We start from the raw sequence: 22437 nt of genomic DNA, 5'->3' as shown, positions 1-22437 counted from the left end.
ATCAATGGGTTTTATGAATAAAATGGGTTTTATTTCACAGAACATATGGAAGTGATAACATTGGGAAATAGAAGCTCAGTGTTAAAAATTTTGATATTATTGAAAATTCTCTGAGAAAAGCAAATCCCCAGAACTCTGAATCTCTGAGCATCAGATTACGTCTTCACAGAGAGGTGGGGAGGAAATCACTGCTTGGAGAATGATCACTGGCTGAGAGTATGGGCATACTGAGATGGCATGCCTAGTGTTGTGTTATTGGATCAAATTATATGAGAGAGAAGGCACTTCAAATACTATCAACAATAAAATATATTTGAATAGGATCATGAAAGACTCATTCTATATACTAGTAGAATACTTATTAGTATCAATTCATGTAGTGTTATTAGCATTGGCATGTTTTTAACCAGAACAAATGAAACATTTTAACTCAACAATGATAAGGTTATTTTTAGATAACATTATTATATTAGGACTAGTAGTCCTGCGCACGAATCCGTGTGCCAGTAGCTCACTGCTGCCTTCCTGTAGCTCCCCCGCCCCCCACTCATAGCTTGCTGCCCTGCCCACTCCTGTTGCTCTCTGCTGCCCACTTGTAGCTCGCTGCCCCACCCTCCTGCTGATCTGGTCGTGACGAGTTTGGTCATTACGTGTCACTGCATAATGACCATTTGCATATTACATCTTTATTATATTAGGATATACTATTTGGGAGGATATATATATTTGTTTTTAGGGCACCTAATGGAACATTAAAAAATGCTTATTTAAGCAAGTAGGCAATTTTCTAACAGCAGTAAAAGAACATACAATTTTCACAGCCTCTTTCTGATAAAAAATAAGCCAAAAATTTCTTCCCAAATATTTAACTTAATTTATTTATTTACTAGAGGCCTGATGCACGAAATTCGTGCAAGGGGCTCATCCCATCACAGCTCCAGCTGCCTCATAGCCCCTCAGACCCACCCACTGGTCGTTCTGGAAGGTCGTCCAGAAGGTCATTCCACCATGTGGTCTAATTAGCATATTAGCTCTTTATTATATAGGATATTTTTAATATCTCTGTTATGTATTTATTTTTGCATGTTTCAAGGTATATGTCATTAGATGCTCAATATATGCTTGGAAAATATTGATACTAAGATTGTAATAAAAAGCTTGAATTGTTAGCAAACATCTTCTTTCATATGTGTTACAGTAGTCCCCATCTACACTCTATTAGCTTAATTACTATTTATATGGCTTAGAGTCCATCATTACTAACAATAAGTCATTTTAAAGTCACACATAATTTTGAATGATGCTAGCAGTTGCTTCCTGCTAAGCACGCAGTTTTAGCAGCCAGTTCATGCCTTGGCTCCCAAAGGCATAGCTGCTCAAAAGCTTCCTAAATATCTTAAACAACAAAAAAAGAAAGGACAAAAGTGAAACACTTACTCTTCTGACTAGCATATAAAAAGATAAAGAAAGACAAATCAGGAGAAGAAAGTTAAAAATAAAAGCCTTGAGAAAGGAAAAAAGAAATATGGGAGAGGGAACATCACAACTCATTTGCATAAATTAAACCTGCCCGGAGAAGGGACCGTCTGCAAATTTCACCTGACAGAGGACATCTGCAGAGAAGGTCATGCATTGTCCTGTCTGAGCGAACAAGGCAGATGGCGAAGGACAGTGAAGGTTTTTACCAAGTGCTTCTTTGGACAAATTCCATTTTTTAAAAAAACGTGGAAACACCCTCATTAATGGATGTAAGAAACACGACATCGTTCAAAGAAACTGCTGCCTGTAACTGCTTCCCTTATCTTGAATTGCAAACGTGCGAGTTCTGACTCCAGCGTCCCCTCACACTCATTATTGGTTTGGGCTCCTTGGGCGCTATAACAATTCCGTGTGAGGCGCAGAGGAGTATTTAGAATATTCTTCTTTAAAAGTATGTTTTTATTGATTTCGGAGAGAAAGGGAGAGGGAAAGAGATATAGAAGCATCAAGGATTAGAGAGAATCATTGACTGGCTGCCTCCTCGACGCCCCACATTGGGGATGGAGCCTGCAAGCTGGTCATGTGCCCTGACTGGGAATTGAACCATGCCCTCCTGGTTCATAGGTCGATGTTCAACCACTAAGCCACACTGGCTGGGCTGTTTTCCTTGTATTTTTAAATGGTATGTGTCTAGGAGAGATTGGGAAAAAAACCGATCACCATAAAGAGGTTAGGAAACCCTGCTCTCAACAGATGTATCAAATATCTGGAGAGGGTGCTTCAGCGGCTGGCACTTTGGTTTCCTCGTGTTTAGATGGAGAGAAAGGTAACACACTGTTTTGTGAAAATTTTAATTAGTCTTTGAATTAAACAATTGCCAGTATTTGCACATTTCTAGCTATTTATTATTTGTGTGGCAGATCAATATAGTATTGTTAATATCTCAAGTTGGAAATTGAAAAAAAATTCTTTAAAGGATATGGGAGTCTTTGAAATGTCATGCAGAATGAGTAGTTCACATCTTGCACCAAGACTCTACAATTCAGGGGTCCTCAAACTTTTTAAACAGGGGGCCAGTTCACTGTCCCTCAGACTGTTGGAGGGCCGGACTATAGTTTAAAAAAAAACTATGAACAAATTCCTATGCACACTGCACATATCTTATTTTGAAGTAAAAAAACAAAACGGGAACAAATACAATATTTGTATTTTCATGTGGCCCGTGGGCCGTAGTTTGAGGACCCCTGCTACATCATCAATGACACAAAAACATAAAAACAAAAACATTAAAAACGAACAAACAAACAAACAAAAGAATGGATGGTGGCAGGAAATATAATTGACAATTTGGTCATAATTATAAAATATGGTTATCCTAAAGTAAACCTTTCTATGTAGCTAGCTTTTAAGAAATGGTTAGCATTTCTTTGGAGAATGATTTGCTCTAAATTCAGTTAGAAAATTGGAAATGCTTAGAAGCAGCTATTTTCTTCAGTTCTCTAAATTCATGCTATCTCTTCTCTATGATAATGGTGTCACTTGTTATTTATTATCATGACCAAGGGTTGAATTATAACAAAGCAAAACTCAGTTTTTATCTGTCTAACCAAAAGCATAACTGAAAATCTTTTTTTTATTGTTTTCTAACCTCATCACTAAATCCCATATGATTTTGACATATTAAAAGTCCTTTATCAATAGTGATTACGGTTGTCTAATGGGCTTCAGGTATTGTAGGGCTTATTTAAAATAAAAAACGGTTTCTGCCTCTGTTTCCTTTCCTACTTAGATAAAAAGTTAAAAATGAGGCTGTCTAGATCTTTGCAGCTGGGACAATAACCACTGACTAATTTAATAAGATTTACTATTCTTAGTAAAAACTATAATCACTCTCCAAGGCCTGTTGGAGTCTGGATGCATCCCATTTTTTTCAAACTTCTCTCCTTCCAAACACAAACTCTGTGCTCCAGCTGGCCGGGCTATACAATTGCATCACTGTGCCTTGTGCATTCCCACTGTGCTAGCTTTGCCAACATCGCTTTCCTTGCCTAGAAAAGTCTCATGCCTTCTTTTCCAGTTTTTCAAGGCTTACTTCCCCCCCAGATCCTTGCTGGACCATTCAGCTCAGGTGACCTCTCTCAACTCAATGTCTAGAATCTTCTTTATCTTACCACTGAGCTTACCACTTACATTGCTCAGCAGGCTGGAGGCATTCTCAAAGTCTAGAACAAGGAAACCCTGAGACAACTAAACAGAAGAGGCAGAAAAAGGAGCACATATCACATCATTTTTCTCAGTTCCTTTCCCCTTTGTCACTGCCCCTCAACTTTCTAGTGGAGGGGAGAGGAAGTGGGAGAGAAAGAGGCTAAAGAAGAGAATTGGATGAACTGACATTTGGCTGGACTTAGATGAACCTGGAGTAGGGACAATACATTCCACTGAGGGGGAGCTCAGGATTGTAGCCTTACTAAAGAATGATAACATATTTGTCTGTTTGCAGCAATATATGGCAATAATTTTTCCCTGTCACTTGGGCTGTTTTTAAGATTACAAAATTGAAAACTAGGAATGCTTTTTCCCTAAGTCATTCCATCCTTCTCCCATCTGACTGTCCTAAGTCACCACTGGATGGAGGTTTCCTCCTGCACCCCGAACACCCCCACCTCACAGAGATCAGGATTCCTGTTATGGGTGATTGATAATACCTGCTGGGTGATTCCAGCATGAAGGTTATCCCCGAGGTGAGGAGAGGAAGAGTAGGGCTGTACAGGAATTTAAAACAAGAACCTGGTCCAAATAAACATCTGCTTATTGAATGTGAGTGGTGGGACACTGTAGTTCTCATTGCCTGGTCTCTATTCTTTTTTTTCCTCTTCCTATCATGACTGCATATGAAATTATTTCCACTGTTTAAAATGTTGTTGTCTCTAGTTGATTGGATAATGATTGGGTTGGCTAATGACAAATATATGAAAATATATGACATAATAGGGCATCTTTGATTGCTTTGCTTGTACAATAAACTTTTAATATGTATGTATCTTTTCTCTCACCTAACTACTAGCTCTCTGAGGGTAGACAGTTTTATAAGCCCAGCACACTATTTGGTAAAAACAGATATTCTGAAATATTTATGGTTATATTTATAACAAACTATGACCTTTTACTAGCCATTCAGAGTCATGGTAATTTTTCTTAAGCCTTAGTATTTTGCTATGCAGTACAAACTTTGACGTACATGTTGAAATATGCTTGCGAGGAAGAATAAATGGGAAATTTTGATTGACACTGACCAGTGATCCTCAAACTTTAGTGTAGATAGGAACTCCCTGGAGAGTATATTAGATTTAAGATTCTTTGGCCTACAGATTCTGATTCAGGAGGACGGGAGGCATCCAGGAATCTGAATTTTTAAACAAACATTCTAGAAAATTATGAGGCACATTTGAACAAATATTGCAAGGGGTGTGACTTTGTTTTCAATTAAGAATGCAATTTTTTTCCAACCCCCACATTTTTGCATGTCCTTTATGTGCAAGGCATTCAAAGGTAAACCAGACATGGATTTTATTAAATATTGGGGAAAAATAAGCCTTCATGATCATAATAAAGAGCACAAAGGGCTAAAAACCTCATGAGAAGTTCAAATATAGTACTGAGAGTTCCAGGAGGAAGGTCTGGTTTCAGACTAGTGGAGATCATGGAAGGCTTCAAAGAGGAGGTGGATGTGAAAATTTGAAGATAGTATGAAAGGACATTTTAGGAAAAGGTAACAGTATCAGCAAAGATATTGAGGTAGGAAGTGCAGGATGTGGAGAGTGTGGGCATTTCCGTGAGGAGTCTCAGGGCAGTTGGTCATGAGGTGGGCAGCTTGGCTGAGAGGGTAGGGCTAGAGATTGTGTACACATATTGTTAGTTGGGTGAGACTCCCAAGAGAAAGTGTAAGGACAGACAAGAAAATAAATTCCAAATATCAATGTCATGCAACTTCTTTAAGGCTTGAGAAGGGATTCAGTGAGATAAAGGTACAGTAGTAAATATTCTTAATTGTATTAAAATGATATCAATGAGCCGAAACCGGTTTGGCTCAGTGGATAGAGCGTCGGCCTGTGGACTGAAAGGTCCCAGGTTCGATTCCGGTCAAGGGCATGTACCTGGGTTGCGGGCACATCCCCAGTAGGAGATGTGCAGGAGGCAGCTGATCGGTGTTTCTCTCTCATCGATGTTTCTAACTCTCTATCTCTCTCCCTTCCTCTCTGTAAAAAATCAATAAAATATATTTTTAAAAAAATCTTTAAAAAAAAATATCAATGAGTACTCTGATACAAATATATAACTTTATTTCTATGTGCTATATGATATTAACTTCCATTATTGGAGACACAATAATCTTCCAATAAGAGAGTTTACCTAAGGTACTTTAAAAGTATAACTCCATAAAATTGATCAGATATTTATATTGTTAATGTTTATATCACTTAGACACTTCAGAGAAATATAAAGTAAGGCCAGAGAATCTCAAAAACATTGTGAAGATTTCCCTTGCTCTTCTTCCTTGTAAAAACAAAACAAAACAAAAACCTGAAACCCCTAAGGGTTAAACAATTTCACTAAAGAAAACAAAAGGGAGGTAAGCTGAAGTCATGGGAAATGGTAAGGAAAGAGCAAGATTCTGAAAACCTACCACAGATGGAGCAAAGATTTTCCAGATGTGGAATTCTTTCTACGCATCAGTGCTGTTAGCTTGGCTCACTTAGGTTCTACCAGGAAAAAAACAAAACGCAACCGTGGCTTCCTTTTAACTTTTATCTGTAATCTAACGAAACCTGCTTTGCTGAAATGTTATATTTTGTTTCCTTTAGGAGAATGTCTTGCTATCTGTAATTTGCAGTTACTTTTTAAAAGCTGGCTTCCATTCTAGATGGGCGTACTCTTGGAACGCCGGGAGATGCTTGTATGAGTGCCGGAATACCTCCACTTGGAAAGACATTTCTCACGTCTCGTTGTCACAGTCCCCATGTCCACATCACAGAAAGACCAGGATGCGCCCTGCGCGTGAGGACGAGGGGTCGCTGCTCTGTTTATGTTCTGCTGTCACGGACCATCTGGGAAATGGCTCCTGATTAGCTGCAGAACGATGAGTGCCATCTCAGAGTCGGGGTCACAGTTAGGCCTACATGACTGGTTCTTTTTAAATTCGGTACTCAAAAGAATTACGAAATAATGAATGTTTTCATGCATAGCCATAACCCATGGACACAGACAATAGTTCAGTGAAGGCCTAGATGGGAGGGCAGGGGCAGTAGGTGATCAATGGGAGAAAAGAGGGAACATCTGTAATACTTTCAATAATAAAGATAAGAAAATATGAAAACAAAGAAACCAAGTTAACATATTACACAAAGATAGAACTAATAAATAGATTAATTCAGAAAAAATCAATGTCTAAATAAGAAAATATAAATGTTCACTGTGATATATATTATGATTGTTTTTTAAAAGTTTTTACATTAAATATATATTAAATAAGTTTCTTTAATCGTGCTATTTCCATACAATTGAATGTTACTCAGTCTAAAAAATAGTGTTCTATCAAGTCATGAAAAGACATGGAGGAATTTTAATACATATTGCTAAGTGAAAAAAACCAGTCTGAAAAGGCTATATGCATATCTATTGCAGAATCACACAGAATAGTTTCCCTGCCCTAAAAATCCTCTATGCTCCATTGATTCATGACTCCCTTCCCCCATCTCCTGGCAACCCCTGATCTTTCTACTATGCTCATAATTTTGCCTTTAAACAAATGTCATATAGTTTGAACTATACTTTCCACTCAGTTTTTCTGTAAGTGTAAAACTTCTCTAAAAAATAAAGTATTAATTAAATAAACCTTTTTAGATGCACAGCACTGTGCTAAGTGACTTTTAAAAAGATGCTTAAGTTCAGCCAGTGTGGCTCAGTGGTTGAGCATCGACCTATGAACCAGGAGGTCACAATTTGATCCCCATCAGGGCACATGCTGGGGTTGCGGGCTCAATCCCCAGTGAGTGGCGTGCAGGAGACAGCCAATCAATGTTTCTCTCTCATCACTGATGTTTCTATGTCTCTCTCCCTCTCTCTTCCTCTCTGAAATCAATAAAAAAATTATTTTTAAAAAAATGCTTAAAAGACTATTGGGAATCAAGGCTGAGACAAATAAAACACTCCATGGATGATGAAAATCCACATATAATAAAGTATGAAAATGACCAGTACAGACTATTGATGCTGTGGTTGTATCAGAGTATGAAATTCATATGAGCAGGAGGTCATAGAAGACTCACGGTGATGGTGAGACCCAAATGAGACCTTGGGGGATGAGGGAAGTTGATTTCTGGAAGGGAAACTGAGGGAGCAAAGGTCAAGTATGCAGGAGCAAATTCAGGAGAAAAGTGAGGTTGCTACCATGACTATAGAGGGAAGCGCATGTTAGAGGAGGCTGGGGAATAAGGTTGAAAAGGAAGGGTAAGGTCAAATTATGGAAAAATGTATTGGTCAGCCTGAGGAGTCTTGGCATTTAACCACTGCACACAGCATACGGCACGCATTCTAGACTGGGTGTTTGTGTTGAATCTTGCGTTGGCCACAGCGTGACTTTGGGTATTTTAGGAAACCTGAGTCTCGGGTTCCTCATCTCCAGAACATAGAAAACGGTAACGCCTACCTTATAGGGTTGCTAGAAGATCAAATGAGTTCATATCTACAAAGTGCTTGGAAAAGTGCAGGCACAGAGTAAACGCTTGCTGTTATTATCCATTCAAACATCCATTTGACAAACAGTAAGTGAAAAACTTCCTAAGAGGCTGGCATTCCATGGGAGCAGAGAGAATGTCTGCCTTCCAGGGAATCACAGCACAGCAGGGAAAACATTTGGCTAAATATATCCAAGAAGACCATAGACTTTAAAAGGTGGGTAAGTTCAAGCCCCAGCCAGTTTGGCTCAATGGATAGAGTGTCAGCCTGTAGACCGAAGGGTCCCGGGTTTGATTCCAGTCAAGGGCACTACCTCAGTTTCAGGCTCTTGGTCCTGGTCAGGGACACGCGGGGGGTAACCAATCGATGTGTCTCTCTAACATCAGTGTTTCTCTCTGTCTCTCCTTCTCCCTTCCACTCTCTCTAAAAATCAATGGGGCAAAAAATAGCCTTGGGTGAGGATTAAAAAAAAATAATAACAAATTAAAATAAAATCAAGGTGGGTAAGTTCAAGAAGTGATAAAGTGTACTGTTATCCTCCATTTATATACTAGTATTTCTTTAAATCCAGAGGAAAGTGTAGATTTAACATTTATATTAAGAAAAAGTTTATAATATTAGCAGTTTGGAGTCATTGGAGTATGTTTTTGGGAACAGAGTAATGGTTAGAAAAATTTAAAAACAAAAAGCAAAACCCCATTGTGGTCAGCAAGTGACAGCTTTTTGATTTTGCTTAAACATCACTTGTAGAATTCTATGAGATCTTTCCTACCTGATTACAGTAGTCAGGACGAAATAGCTTCTCAAATCCATGACCCACTTTTTTGCACAAGCCTGCACTACAAGACGGTCACCAGCCTTTTCTTGGGCATTAGTTAATTTTTATGGTTGTTAATAACTGTTTTAAACTCCTCACTTTGATATACTATATCTCAAAATCATATATTAATTCTGCAATGGCAATGTTTATGGATCAATCTGAAAGAGACAATGATCTCAGACTCCTGCCTATAAGGAAACAAATAAAGCCCTTCAGACCAGTGGAGGGTCTGATTATGTCATCTTATATCCAGACAGGTCAGACGTAATGCCTTGCTATATATACCTGTCCAAGATAAATGTACCCCTCCAAAGAAATGAAAATCAATGTACTATTATCTTGTCAGTACATATGTGTTTATATTCATGTTATTAATAAAAGTAACTGAACTACAAACCTCGCTGGGAACTCTATAAAGGTAAATATTTGATGGCATCTAAGAAATGATCAGATATGATTTACAAACTAAATGAAAGTTCTTCTATTACTTTGTAAATACAACTGATAGAAAGGGCCTTTTCACAAATTGTCTTTCTTCTGGGAGCATTGAAAATGACAAATGAATTTTTCTACGATTAATGGGTCAATGTCCATGAAAATACTGAAATGCAAAACTCCACTGGTAGTTCACAGCCACCTCCTCAGACTGCTGATAGCCATTCTTTCAAAGGATAAAGGGGGGCGGGCAGATAAAATGTGCTTATGATATTTTGGAAGAAGAAATTTGTAGTTGGTCTAATCTTGTGAAAAGTTACGGTCATTGTAAGACTGGAGATTCACTGAGAGCCCGCATAAGCTGTTTGGTATTTCAAATAAATGGGTTGATTGAAAACTATTTCTGGAGCATCTGCTCTGTGCAAGATACTATACTGGGTATGGGTGAGAAAGATGAAATGAGAGCTTTATGCCTTCACGGAGCTCACAGCCTGATGTGGAAGATAATTCATGAACAGAAATACATCGCAGGAATCATTAAAGGTTATAGAAAGATATAGCCCCCATCAGATATAAAGACCTGGGAGGGTCACCCCAACATGTAGGAGGTAACATCTGAACTGGAACTTGTTAAAAGAGAAATTACTATGTACCCATGTTGCTTGAAATATAACTGAGAAGAAAGAGAAATATGTTTGAATGGTTCTGGTTTATGTACTTGGTAATAAACAAAATACCAATAAGAACAGCGAGGAAAGTATTTAGAAAAGTATCTACTATTGAAAAATATTCTATGAATTCAAGATCTTTGCCATTTAAGAATAACTTACTTATATTTTTCATGAATTCCTTGATACCTGAAAGCTAATATATTTCCTCTCAACAGCCCAGTCAACTACAGCCAACTTTTCATGGATTAGTTTACATTAGGTTTCAGAAAAAATGAGAGGTTGTGTGTGGGCATACCCTACATTCCTGCCTCTTAAACAGGCAGGCGAGCAGAGACCATATACTGAGAAAAGTGAAGCAAGTGAGCATTTATAAGCCATTAGTATAAAAATAATGAAATGCATTTTCTGAGAGTGAAAGGGAATAAAGAATTTGGAATGTTGGCCAAAGCCCAGCCTGGCCAGATAAAGACAATTTTCAGATCCTGCCGAACCCTGTAAAACAGCTGGGGGTCTTTGCGGTTACAGAAAGCGCTCTACTTAGAATAGAATGATAAAATTCTACATGGGCTTTGGGAATATTTTGGGTATAGAGCAAAGCATTTTCTGGTTTTTAAAAGATCTCATTTACTCATTCATTTACCGAACATCAAGCATTGGGAGTACAGAGTTGAATGAAACAAAATTCCGTCTCTCAGGTACTTACAGTCTAGTGGGTGGGATGGCATTAAACTGGTCTGATTTGTATTAAAATGGAGGCACCAAACAGGGCAGAGTCTTTCAAAGGAGACCTCTGAAATAGAGCCGTCCTATTTTTGTTTTTTTCCCCTCAAACCCTATTGGATCTGTTGATATTAAAACATGGTCAGAGTGCAGTAAATGGCATGGGTAATCTTCTTAATTGAAGCAATGATCAGACTGGAAAAAGGAAATAATTTTGCATTTTAGATCTGTGTGTGTGTGCGTGTGTGTGTGTGTGTTGTCACCTGCATTTCCCTTCTCAGTGATCAAAGGCAGCGAAAAAATTAATAACAAAAGGCACTGCGTCTGTGCTTTGTTATTAGTCAGTTTACAAGGTGTTTGGAATGAAATTATGAAAACCCTGGTTTTCCCCATCCACACTTGTCACAAAGAAGTGTTTGATTTTTATGTCCTGCCTTCCCAAGCCACAACACAAAGTGCGGAGAGACTACGAATCTGTTATATAATCCTGAGAGCTATCTTTCACAAGTGTTTCGGGCTCTAATCTTTCACTATCTGGATTGTTAACATTTCTGGCCAACCAAATAACCCCAGGCAGGAGAACAAACATTCTCAGAAAAATGGCCAAGCAATGCAACCAAAGTCAGATTCTAGAGTCATGTTTCTCAATGATGCCCTTCACATATTTGTATGGGATAGAACTGCAAAGGACACCATTCGTTAATGATCTGGTTGGGATATCTGGCAGTTGTGGAAGTGGCAGGAATGATGGAGGAAGTGTGTGTGTGTGTGTGTGTGTGTGTGTGTGGTGGTAGGAGAGGGAGTTAAAGTTTAGAACCCTATTAACTTGAAATCATTAAGATTGAAACCAAAGTATCTTTGTGATTACAATTTATTCATTACCATGTATTTATGGAACACCTACTATGTGCTAATAGCTGTTTTACTTACGGGCCACACAAAGACGATAATCCTGACCTAGAAAAGCTCATGGTCTGGACAAGAGGGCACACAGTGAAGCAAGATAGTAAGACTGAAATAGAAAACACATAAAGAGTTCTAGGAGCACAGAATAATCAATGACTAAACTGTTCAGGAAGTAATTCATTAAGGTGGAGGTATGGTTAGATCTAATAAAACAAGTAGAATTTTCAAGATAGAGAAGTGAACATATTTGCCATTTTTGGCTAACAATACCTGTCTGTTTTCCATGTGACTTAATTTTAGAACAAGAGATTTCATATTACTCCATGTTCTTACTTTTCAAATATTCCCAGAGTCATGTTTTTGTGGCTAATATGCAATGTGAATTCTCTAAGTTACATGCTTCTGTGCAATAGAGAACACATTCTAAATCATAAGGGTGGATATTTTTCTCTCCCATGTGACTGAATGAAATGAAACTGAGTCCACTTAGGATGAATTCAGGGCAAACACAGTCCATATCTTTTTTTTTTCTGACTAAGCCATCTCTCCCTCTCTATACTACCTATCATCTATATTTTTTAAAAAGACAGTTATGTGATTTACAAAGAGCAGAAAAATATAGACTTAGGAGAGGTTTTCTGGCTGGATGTGGTGGCTGGGGTAAACAAAGAAACGAATAAACATACACAAAGAAACAGAAAGAAGAGAAGATATTGTAGGTATACCAGTGAGACTTGTGGCAGAAAACAGATGCCACATTGGGTAAACTGAGGGAAGCTTAGTCAGAACTATTTATAAAGCTGCAGGGAAACCACCAGGGCAAGAGGAGAGAATGGTTGTCAGCACCTGGAAGCGGGTGTGGAAAGGGCCACCTAAGAGAAGCCAGGAGGCCACACTGGCCCCCCACCTGCATCTCCTGCCCTGGCTCCTCACTGGTGGGATGGGGGAGGTATATGGTGGGGGGCAGCCCATTGACTTTGTGGACCTCAGCCTCCAGGGCACAGAGCAGGGAAAGCAGGGTGGGGCGAGGTGCGTCTGAGGGGCAACATGGACAGATCCAGTGCAGTACATGACACTGCATCCAGATTACACATATCAAGCAGGAAAGTTGGTCCTTATCCTGTAGGGAGAGAAAGAACATGTTGAAGCAGGAATTCAGATGATCAGGTCGTGATTTGCAAAGACAACAGATGAAAGTGTAGGGAACGGACTGATGCAGTGATAGGAAAGGCAGGGAAACCTGCCTGGACACTGCTGTGAAGTGGGAAGTGGAGGCTGCGTTCCAGCAGAGGCAGGGAGACTGGACAAGGGCTGATGAGCAGGCAGTGCTGACAGGACCCTGTGCAGGAGGTGAGGGGTCCGGTTCCCTCGGGGGCTGGGATGCAGGGAGCCATAGGAGAAGGGGACACAGGCGAGGCATTTCTCAGGGACGAATCCTGGTGACAGTCAAAGATGATCTGTTCACCAGAGAGAATTTCAGCCTAACAGGCCTTCCCCAGGAGAGGGCAAATAGGACCAATCTGTCTCTCCTATGAGAACCTCCATCTGGATAAACTCCCGTAGAAGTTGATGGAGAAGGCGATCTCTTTCTTTCACACTGAGGGCTGCTCAGCTCTTAGCCGGTGCCCCGAGGAAGTGCTCACGAACACCTGGCGTGGAGCAGCCACGCAGCTAGCTTCCATTTGGCTTGTCCACACGATGGTTATCAGCTCAGCTAATGATCATAAAACGCAGCTACCATTTTGTAGGACCTGTTTGTGCCAAGCATTGTTGCCTTACAACAGCGTGACAGCGTCTCTGTTTATACTCAAGAAATGAGGAAATGAGGAGGTTAAGTAACTTGCTCAAGGCCACACAGATAGAAAGCAGATGTGCTGGCAAATATACCAATGACATTGGGCCTACTCGTCAAGGGCACACAGACCCTCGTTGCGTAACAGAAGTTATTTGAAAACATTATGTGTTGGATGTATTGATACTTGTGTGATTAATTCTGATTTTTTTTTAAAAAAAAACAAATGAATTGTATTCTATTTCAGATCCCGAGAATGCACATTGTGACAGTTTGTGGAAAACAATATTTTTTATTTCCTTCTTTTCCTGGGAAGCTTTCTGCATCAGCTGGGTTAAGGAAGGCTCACTGGGAAGAGGAAAAGGAGGATGCTAGCCTAATAGAATATTATCAATTAGAGTTTGAATTCCTTCAGGGCAAGGACCATGCCTTAGTCATAATTGCTTTCTTGAGGGAACCTAATACGATGCCCAGTACATGTTGTAGTTCAGTAAGTGTTTGTGGAATGAATGAACGAATGGGAGGCTGTTTCGAAGTTGTTTCCCCTTGGAGTATTTTGCCATCATAAGGTGGGAGACAGTAGCACCATTGATTCCACTAGGCTTCCTTTACCTAGGAACATGGACCAGAATAGAAGGTGTCCACACAGGGGCAATCATATAACTGCAATTCAAGAGTTATGAACGGAATGTAACCAGAATGATTTCGTTTAGAGCTTCGCAAAGCCTGGTGGAGTTGGTTCCAGTTGGCTTGGAGGAGAGGTCACACAGATTAAAAATAGGCTCTCTCAAGAAGGAACAATAGTCTACATTCACTCAGCAAGACAGAAAAAAATGGCAGGCCTGAGGGGCGGGTAGGAAGCTTAATCCTATTTAAGAGCTCAATTAACCCCCAGAAGATGGAGTGGGTCCTCTGCTTTCATCCTCATTCCTCTGTCTAGCAGAGCTTAAGAATAGAGATTCATAAAGATAGGAATAAAGAGATTCGCATTTGTCTATAACACTCAAATGTTTTTAATATTTTAAATAGGGCATAATAGAGTTTAGGAATACAAGAATGAGATTGCTTTGACTGTTACGGTCCTTAAAAACTTTTGGAGTAAATCATATTCTCTTTTGAACTGTCAAATCTGTTTCCATTATTAATTAAATATCCAAACATAAGCCTTTATTTTGACACAAATTCTCTGATATTTTAAAAAAATATCATTCCTTTCTTGCATTTATATTATCAAACTAAACTATATTTCTTCCTAAGCAAATCAGCACATTCTCAAGAAATAAAAAAAATCTTTTCTAGAGTAAATCCTAATCATTCTAATGTTTTAATATGTAAAAGGAGGGTTCTTCTCAAATCATCCCATCCTGGGTTAAGTATCCGAGATGGGGCCTCCAGGTGACTGGGGCCTGGGAAGATCATACATGTTAATTGGTGGGTCTGCGGTTCACAGATCATCTTGTGGCAACTCTGTGACTGGCCTTCATTAACACTTGGCGTTTGTTGCCCAGCAGTATAGAAATGACCGAAAGAGATATTCAATAAAGAATGACAGTTAACTTTGTTTTTGTTGTTCTCGAGGAGGAAAACTTCCAGGATTGTGATAGAAAGTGGTGGTTGCATCATATTTGTACTCTCTGTTTAATTAGTTCCTGGTTGTAACAAAAATATCTTTAACATAGTTGAGAAGCTTGATTAAAAGAGGGGCTCTCCCTATCAATCTGAAGGCATTTAAGTGGCCTGGGAGAAGAGAACTCTGGCTTTCCATCCCTTCAAGCAATGACATGTCCATCCCTTTTTACCCTTCCCCACCAGCCCAGAATTTACATTCTAATTTCCTCCTTGAGGTCTGAGAGAATTTGCTGATGTTCTGGAACAAGATGACAACTTTGTCCTGTTTTACACTCTGCTTAAATTGCAGCTAATCTTGGGAATCACAGAGAATGTCACAACCAAAGATAAAGCGAGACTTTAGGTGAATTCCGTTTCCTTTTGATGCAAATGACCACTTCACCATTTATTTCTTTGTTCTTACTAGATAGCTAACACAATCTATTTAAGATAGTAGAGCCCTGGAACTGTAATTTAAATTTGTTCAATATTTGCTACTCATCCATGTAATACCACTGCATTGTTAAATTAAACAGCTTCCTTCTTAACTGACACCAGTTCAGTATTTTCCTTCCATTCCAAAGGGTTACCTTTCAACATATTAGCATGAAGAAATCAGGACGAGTCTAACATAAGAGAAAACTTAAGCCACGGAAGGAGACAAACCATAAAAACTTTTGCGTGAAAACTATCAAGCCGCAAACATAAGATCACGAACTAGAAAGGGAACATCCCTTGCATAAAAATCGCATCAGACAAACTCCAAAGCTTCATTATAAAGTCTCCTGAAGTCATGCCATTTTTTGGATAATACTATAAACTTCCAATATGGCTCTTAAAAATCACAAGTGTCTAAGAACTAAGTGATGTGCTTCACATTTGGGAGCACACTTTTAATCTGTATTATAAAAACCTATTGTTATTACACAGGAAACATAAGACAATATTGAGGAAGATCCACAGATTTTTTTTTAAAAACACATAATCCCACCAATTCAACTCTAATTTTTCGTATTCTATGTTTTTCATCAGACCTTTTCCATTTTCCACAATACTGTTAAATAGTTATAATGATAGCACAAAGCACAGAAAATATTATAATTATTTCCAATATTATTCCTATTGCTTTAGAATTATAATTTTGATGGTATAACATCTGCTTTAAATAAGTACATCTTTTCCTTTGACTACTAAATAAGCTACTTAAGATTAAAAAATAAATATTGATAATTATTAACAACCAATTTCCAAAGACCATTCTCTAGCACAGTAAACAATATCTCATTCTTTCCCTCAAGAAAAAAGTTGTGGTTGCTATTCATTCATTCCACAAACACTAGTAGGGCTACAAGAAGCACACATCTCATTCTAGTATGATGAAATGCTATATTAGAAAACCACATTTTTTTACATTTTGAACAACACAATTTATTTTTCAGTAATTCAACAGTAATATTTGTGCAAAGATTGATGAGATCAACACACCTTTAATGAAATGTCTACATGAAGATGCATTTTCATTCTAAAATAGATAGAAAGAAAAATAAACCATATTTCCACTTACCAGCCATTTCCTTCTCTGAAATACCTGGGATAGCCTGAAAAAGAAAACCAAAGTTACAAAATTGTGGCATTATTAGAAAGAACCATCAAATAATATTATTACAAAATTTTTAAAAATCAGAAAGCTATATGAGCCAGCAATCCCACTTCTGGGTATATATTAAAAGGAAATAAAAAGAGGAAATCAAAGAGACATCTGTACTCCTCTGTTCATTGCAGCATTATTCACAATATCCAAGATATGGATGTGATATATAATGGAATATTATCTAGGCGTGAGAAAGATAATATTCCTGCCATTTGCAATAACATAGACCTCGAGGGCATTATGCTAAGTGAATCAGAGTACATAAGTGGTTACCAGGGACTGTGGTGGAGATAGGGTGGGAGGTTGGAAGGGTTGGGGGGTGGGGGAGAAATAAGGAGAGGTTGTTAAAAGGGTACAAACTATTGGCTGTAAGATGAATAAATTCTGAGGATGTAAGGTAAACCATGGTGACTATAGTTCATAATATTGTAATATATAATTGATATTTGGTAAGAGAGTGAAACTTAAATGTTCTCATCAAAAAAGGGCAAATATCTGAGGTAATGGATATTAATTAGATGTAAACAATTCTTTCACAGCGTGTACATATATCAAATCACCACAAGGTGTACTTGAAATAGCTTACAATTTTATTTGTCAACTAGAGGCCCAGTGCATGAAATTCATACACCGGGGGGTGGGGGAGTCCCTCAGCCCAGCCTGTGCCCTCTCACAGTCTGGGAGCCCCGTGATTGATTGCCCCAAAAAGGTAGGCCCTGCCCACCTGGTTGGGGCTCTGCGATGGATTGCCCCCCCAACAGAGGGAGGCCCCGCCCACCTGCTGCAGTGCTGCTGTTGGGTTGCCTGGGCCTCCCTCTTTGGGGCAATCGTGAAGCCCCCTGATTGATTGCCCCTCTGGCCGGTGGCCTGGTTCTCCCTCTGTGGGGCAATCATGGGGCAATGGTGGGGCCCCCAACCAATCACATTGCACCCGCCTTGGCTGGCCTGGCGCCAGTGGGTGTCATAGCATGGTCCTCTGGACGGTTGTTCCACTATTTGGCCATTCGGTCGATTTGCATATTATGCTTTTATTAATATAGATTATACCTCAATAAAGCTAAAAAGAGAAAGAAAAATGGGAGTTGTGGAACTGTCAGCAAAGTTACTAGATCCATCTATAATAATTTTAAATCATCATGTAACTGTTTTCTTCTCTGAAGACAAATTCATGTTGCCCTTAAAGACACTGGTGATAAATGAGACTAAAACACTCTTTGAATTTGGGTAGAATCGTTGGAGTTCATTTGTTTTGTTCTACTTTGGGAGTCCAAATTGCTTACTCGGTCTCTTCCATTTCAAATCTCTGTCCTTTTCTTCACTGCCCAGAACCTTCCCCTATGAAACAGGGAATCACTCCTAGTTCACCAGGTTGCCGAGAGGACTGTGGTAGCTTCCAGAAAGCATACGAGATCCTGAGGAAAAGGCAGCTGCTCTGTTTGTTACTATGGGCTTTGGGCCAATGGGCCTAAGCCTCTCTGACATGAGAGGTCTAGAAGTTTAGTTTCCAGCGTATTTTCTATCACTATCATTATTTTAAAAATAGAGTTTAGAATGAGATGCTTACAAAAGACTTTATAGTATAAATGTCTAGTTCTACTGTTTGTGGAGACTCTAAAAATATTTTAGGAAGCTGGACTTCTGGTTCCCATTCACCTCAGTTATTCATGTATAAAATACAGTTAGCATGAGGATACTAATTTGTACTGGAAACCTTTTATAAATCTGTCTGACCTACTGGGATTGGATGCCTTCTACCCTACAGCCATTGATCACACAAGACATCCACAAGTGATGTTTCTCCTCTTCTTCAAGGAACAAAGTCCTTACAGTTGGAGTAAGAAAAATAGACACATGGGTAACTAATTTTGTTGTGTGTGTGTGTGTGTGTGTGTGTGTGTGTGTGTGTGTGTGAGAGAGAGAGAGAGAGAGAGAGAGAGAGAGAGAGAGAGAGAGAAACTTTACAGCAAAGTTTCCCTACAGTTTTGGTGATGTGTTTTGTTTCTGTGTCTTTTTGGAAAGGATTTAAAAATGACATTAAATCCATCCTATGTTATATATATATTGAATTTTCTTAATGTTTTATTTTTATTGATTTCAGAGAGGAAGGGAGAGAGAGAGAGAGATAGAAACCTCAATGATGAGACAGAATCTTTGATTGGTTGCCTCCTGCACACCCCACACTGGGGAATGAGCCTGCAACCTGGACATGTGCCCTGGCTGGGAATTGAACCGTGATCTCCTGGTTCATAGGTGGTTCAACCACTGAGCCATATCAGCTGGGCTAGAGATCACAGCTTTTAAATTGACTTATTTTTGTGTGAAAAGAAAATAAACAACAAAACAAAACAAAACAGGAACCTTTTCATTGTCAAGCTTGTCAAGGTTGGTGATAGATAATTAAAGGATGTTTAATGAGAAAGTTCCTTAGTATATAAATAGCTAACTAATACTTATTACTACATTCTTAGTATGTGCCAGGCAAAGTTTTGAGCCTTTACTCCATAACCTCACTCAGTCCTTAGAACAATCCCATGAAGTCCTGGAGAGCAAAGCAACTTGTGTGAGGTCACAGTCGGTCCTGGGAGACAGGGCCCAACCACTGGCACGCTGACCTCTGTGGTCACTGACACTATTTTCAAAACACTAAAGAGCAGAAAGGTTTGAAGAGATCCCATGATAAGATACTAGCTTAGCCAAAACCGGTTTGGCTCAGTGGATAGAGCGTCGGCCTGCGGACTGAAAGGTCCCAGGTTCGATTCCGGTCAAGGGCATGTACCTGGGTTGCGGGCACATCCCCAGTAGGAGATGTGCAGGAGGCGGCTGATTGATGTTTCTCTCTCATCGATGTTTCTAACTCTCTATCTCTCTTCCTTCTTCTCTGTAAAAAATCAATAAAATATATTTTTAAAAAAGATACTAGCTTAGATCACAAAATATCTGTGCAGGCATAACTGTGATAGACAGTTACAAAATCTAAGTAAGCTCTCTCTTCTTACAGCTAAGGCCATAAGGCAAATTGAGTGTCTTGCTCCACATTACAACTTGACCGGTGACAGGCCTTCCTTATTTTATTCCATTTGATTACAAAGTATGCAACCGAGCACATATAAGTAAATATTTAATAAAATGTTGATGAGCTGCACCATGAAGCAAAAATATTTTAGACTCCATACAGCCTGTGCTCATGCTTCAGGGAGCCAATGTCAATTATTTTAAATCGCACCACGTTCTGCATGATTCTTTAAGCTCCCAAGGCTCACTTCCATATTATGAGATAGAGCAAGGAACATCAAAGTTTAATGTAACCTAGAATTTGATAACTTCTCTTTTAAGTAAAACCACATATTAATATGAGCTGGATGTCCCTCAGCTGAATTATCTTTGAATTTGAGGTAGAACTGTCTCTTAAGAATATGGTTTATAAATAATTGATTGAATTTGTGAGATTTCCCAGGGACGAAAGGAATTAAATATAAAAAAAATACTGACACTTGGTTCTCAATTAATTAAAGCTATTTGTAGATTCATATTAGATGCCTCCCATTATTCTATCTACAACAACCTTTAGTAAAGAAGTTTTCTTCTTTGTGGAATTCATACCCAATTAAAGAAGATGTGTGAAAAGATAAAGAATAGATCCATGCAGTGGATGCTAAATGACAATAATTAACACCGCCACTGATGGGCTGTTAACAGGAAAAGGGATATAGTAGATAATTAGAACTACCCAAGTGAAAATGAAATAGTTTTCTTGGGCCTCAAACCTTCAGGAAGGAGTCGTTGGTCAAAGTTTTTTTTCCCCCCCTTTGACATCTGAGAAGAGAAATGGTTAGGTTTGGGGTCCATGTCCTGAGATTCCTTAGTGTTATGTCTGTTGCTTAGAAAGAAACATTCCATGCAGGCTGGCTAGAGATCTGGTACAGAGTAAGTGTTCATCAAACATTTGTGGAATTAAAATACCAAATGCATATTTGTATGTACAGTTTAAATAACATGTATGCCTGCTGCTTATGAGAAAGCTCCCATAAAAGGCATATTTTGGAATTCATTAGGGGCTTTTGTTAATAGCTGCCACATGTTTCATTTGAACTGTATCCTCAGGAAGTGATTTAACATTTCTGGCAATAAAGCAATTAAACAGGATTTTCCTGCTGGCCATATGGGTTCGCTGTAACTTCATATTTTCTTCTCTCATTTCTCAGTGGAACAAAGGGAAATCTACTAATAACTTCCAAATGAGAGAAAAAAATAATTCATAGTCTTTTGTTATTATTCTTCATGATAGTCAAATGATAGAATAACAACCTTTGATATATGGTCATACTGACCCTCCAATGGTTCTCCGCACATGAAGATTTTCATTTAAGTTAATCTGCTAAGGTGTTTTACAACTGAATTTTTAAAAAGCCATTTAAGAAAGCGCTTTTTTAGGAAGAGGGGAGGAAACAATTTGCTCTCTCTTAATGAGGTCTTTAAAAGCTGTGTGTGGGAGCTCAGGCTGTGTGCGAGTCTGTTTGTGTTTTGGGATGTAAAAAATGGCTGGGGAAATGCTGATTTTGACATGCCTGGCGGAAATGTTGGAGACACATGTTGATTCTTTTGATCTGTGCTAGGATGGCTTTCTGCACTTACAGGGGGGCCGCAGCCGAACACCTTTTAGGGCCTTACACTAACTGCATAGAAGCTGCTGACATAAACAGTAACTAAGTAATAGATGTCGTATCTGGATCTTTTTAAATCTAATGATAATTGAAACATTCTAATTCATCCAATTTCTTTTTGATGATTTTAGGTGAAAATTGAGAATGATTTTCTCCTTTAATATGTTATTTTTATTAATATGCTATGTTCCTCATCTATATCTATATCTATATATCTATATCTCTCTCCTCTCCCCCCTCTCTCTCTCTCTCTCTCTCTCTCTCTCTCTCTCTCTATATATATATATATATATATATATGTATATATATATGGTATTCAGGCCCACAGAATACTACCATTAAAAGGCCCTTTGAAAGCTAACCCCTTCCAACAATGGGCAGCTATGACAGACTGAAAGTTTCCATGAAGGGATTCATTTTCATCCCGCATTAAAATAAAAAGCCCTACCATTAATTTTGTGCTTTCTCTCTTTACAGACAGTGCTTGTTTTGCATGTTTTAAAAAATATTAGCGATGTCACACAGAAGTTTATGGGATATTCTGTTCTTTTCTATAGAGGTTTCCTCCATTTGCCTTTTTAAAAATTGCAGGAACCAGTGGCAGAGTAATGTATTCCTTTCCTTTAAAAACATTCACTTTTGTTCCCACAAAAATATCTTACAGAGAAATTTAGAAAGGGGTGATTATGTCCTCAGAAATTTCAGGAAAGCCTCCCTCAGCGATGGAATAGCTCTGTCTCAGATGAGGGCACAAGAGGCCATTGTGGGTACAATGGGCAGCAGGAAGGGTTTGGGGCTTCACATTTTTTGGGGGAAGACATGAAGGACAACATAAAAAAAGGTGCATTGGAAAATGGGTTTGTTTCCATCTCTTTATTTAAAGACTCTTTTGAAATCACTCCAGTCTGCGATATTATTAGCCAGTCAATGATTTCTGTTTGCTTTCATTTGAACAAAGA

General features: G+C 38.8%; 1 protein-coding gene across 1 annotated transcript in view; it reads right to left on the bottom strand.

Annotated features, from left to right (window-relative positions):
* The window catches only part of DLC1 (DLC1 Rho GTPase activating protein), a 362233-nt gene that overhangs the window by 170038 nt on the left and 169758 nt on the right, over window positions 1-22437 (bottom strand). The window contains 1 exon segment of the mRNA XM_014453591.2: window positions 16731-16764. Coding sequence (XP_014309077.1) covers window positions 16731-16764 — 34 coding nt within the window.

This window comes from Myotis lucifugus, unplaced genomic scaffold (assembly GCF_000147115.1).
Source record: "Myotis lucifugus unplaced genomic scaffold, Myoluc2.0 scaffold_26, whole genome shotgun sequence".
NCBI lineage: Eukaryota > Metazoa > Chordata > Mammalia > Chiroptera > Vespertilionidae > Myotis > Myotis lucifugus.
This window is presented reverse-complemented; position numbering and strand designations above follow the sequence as displayed.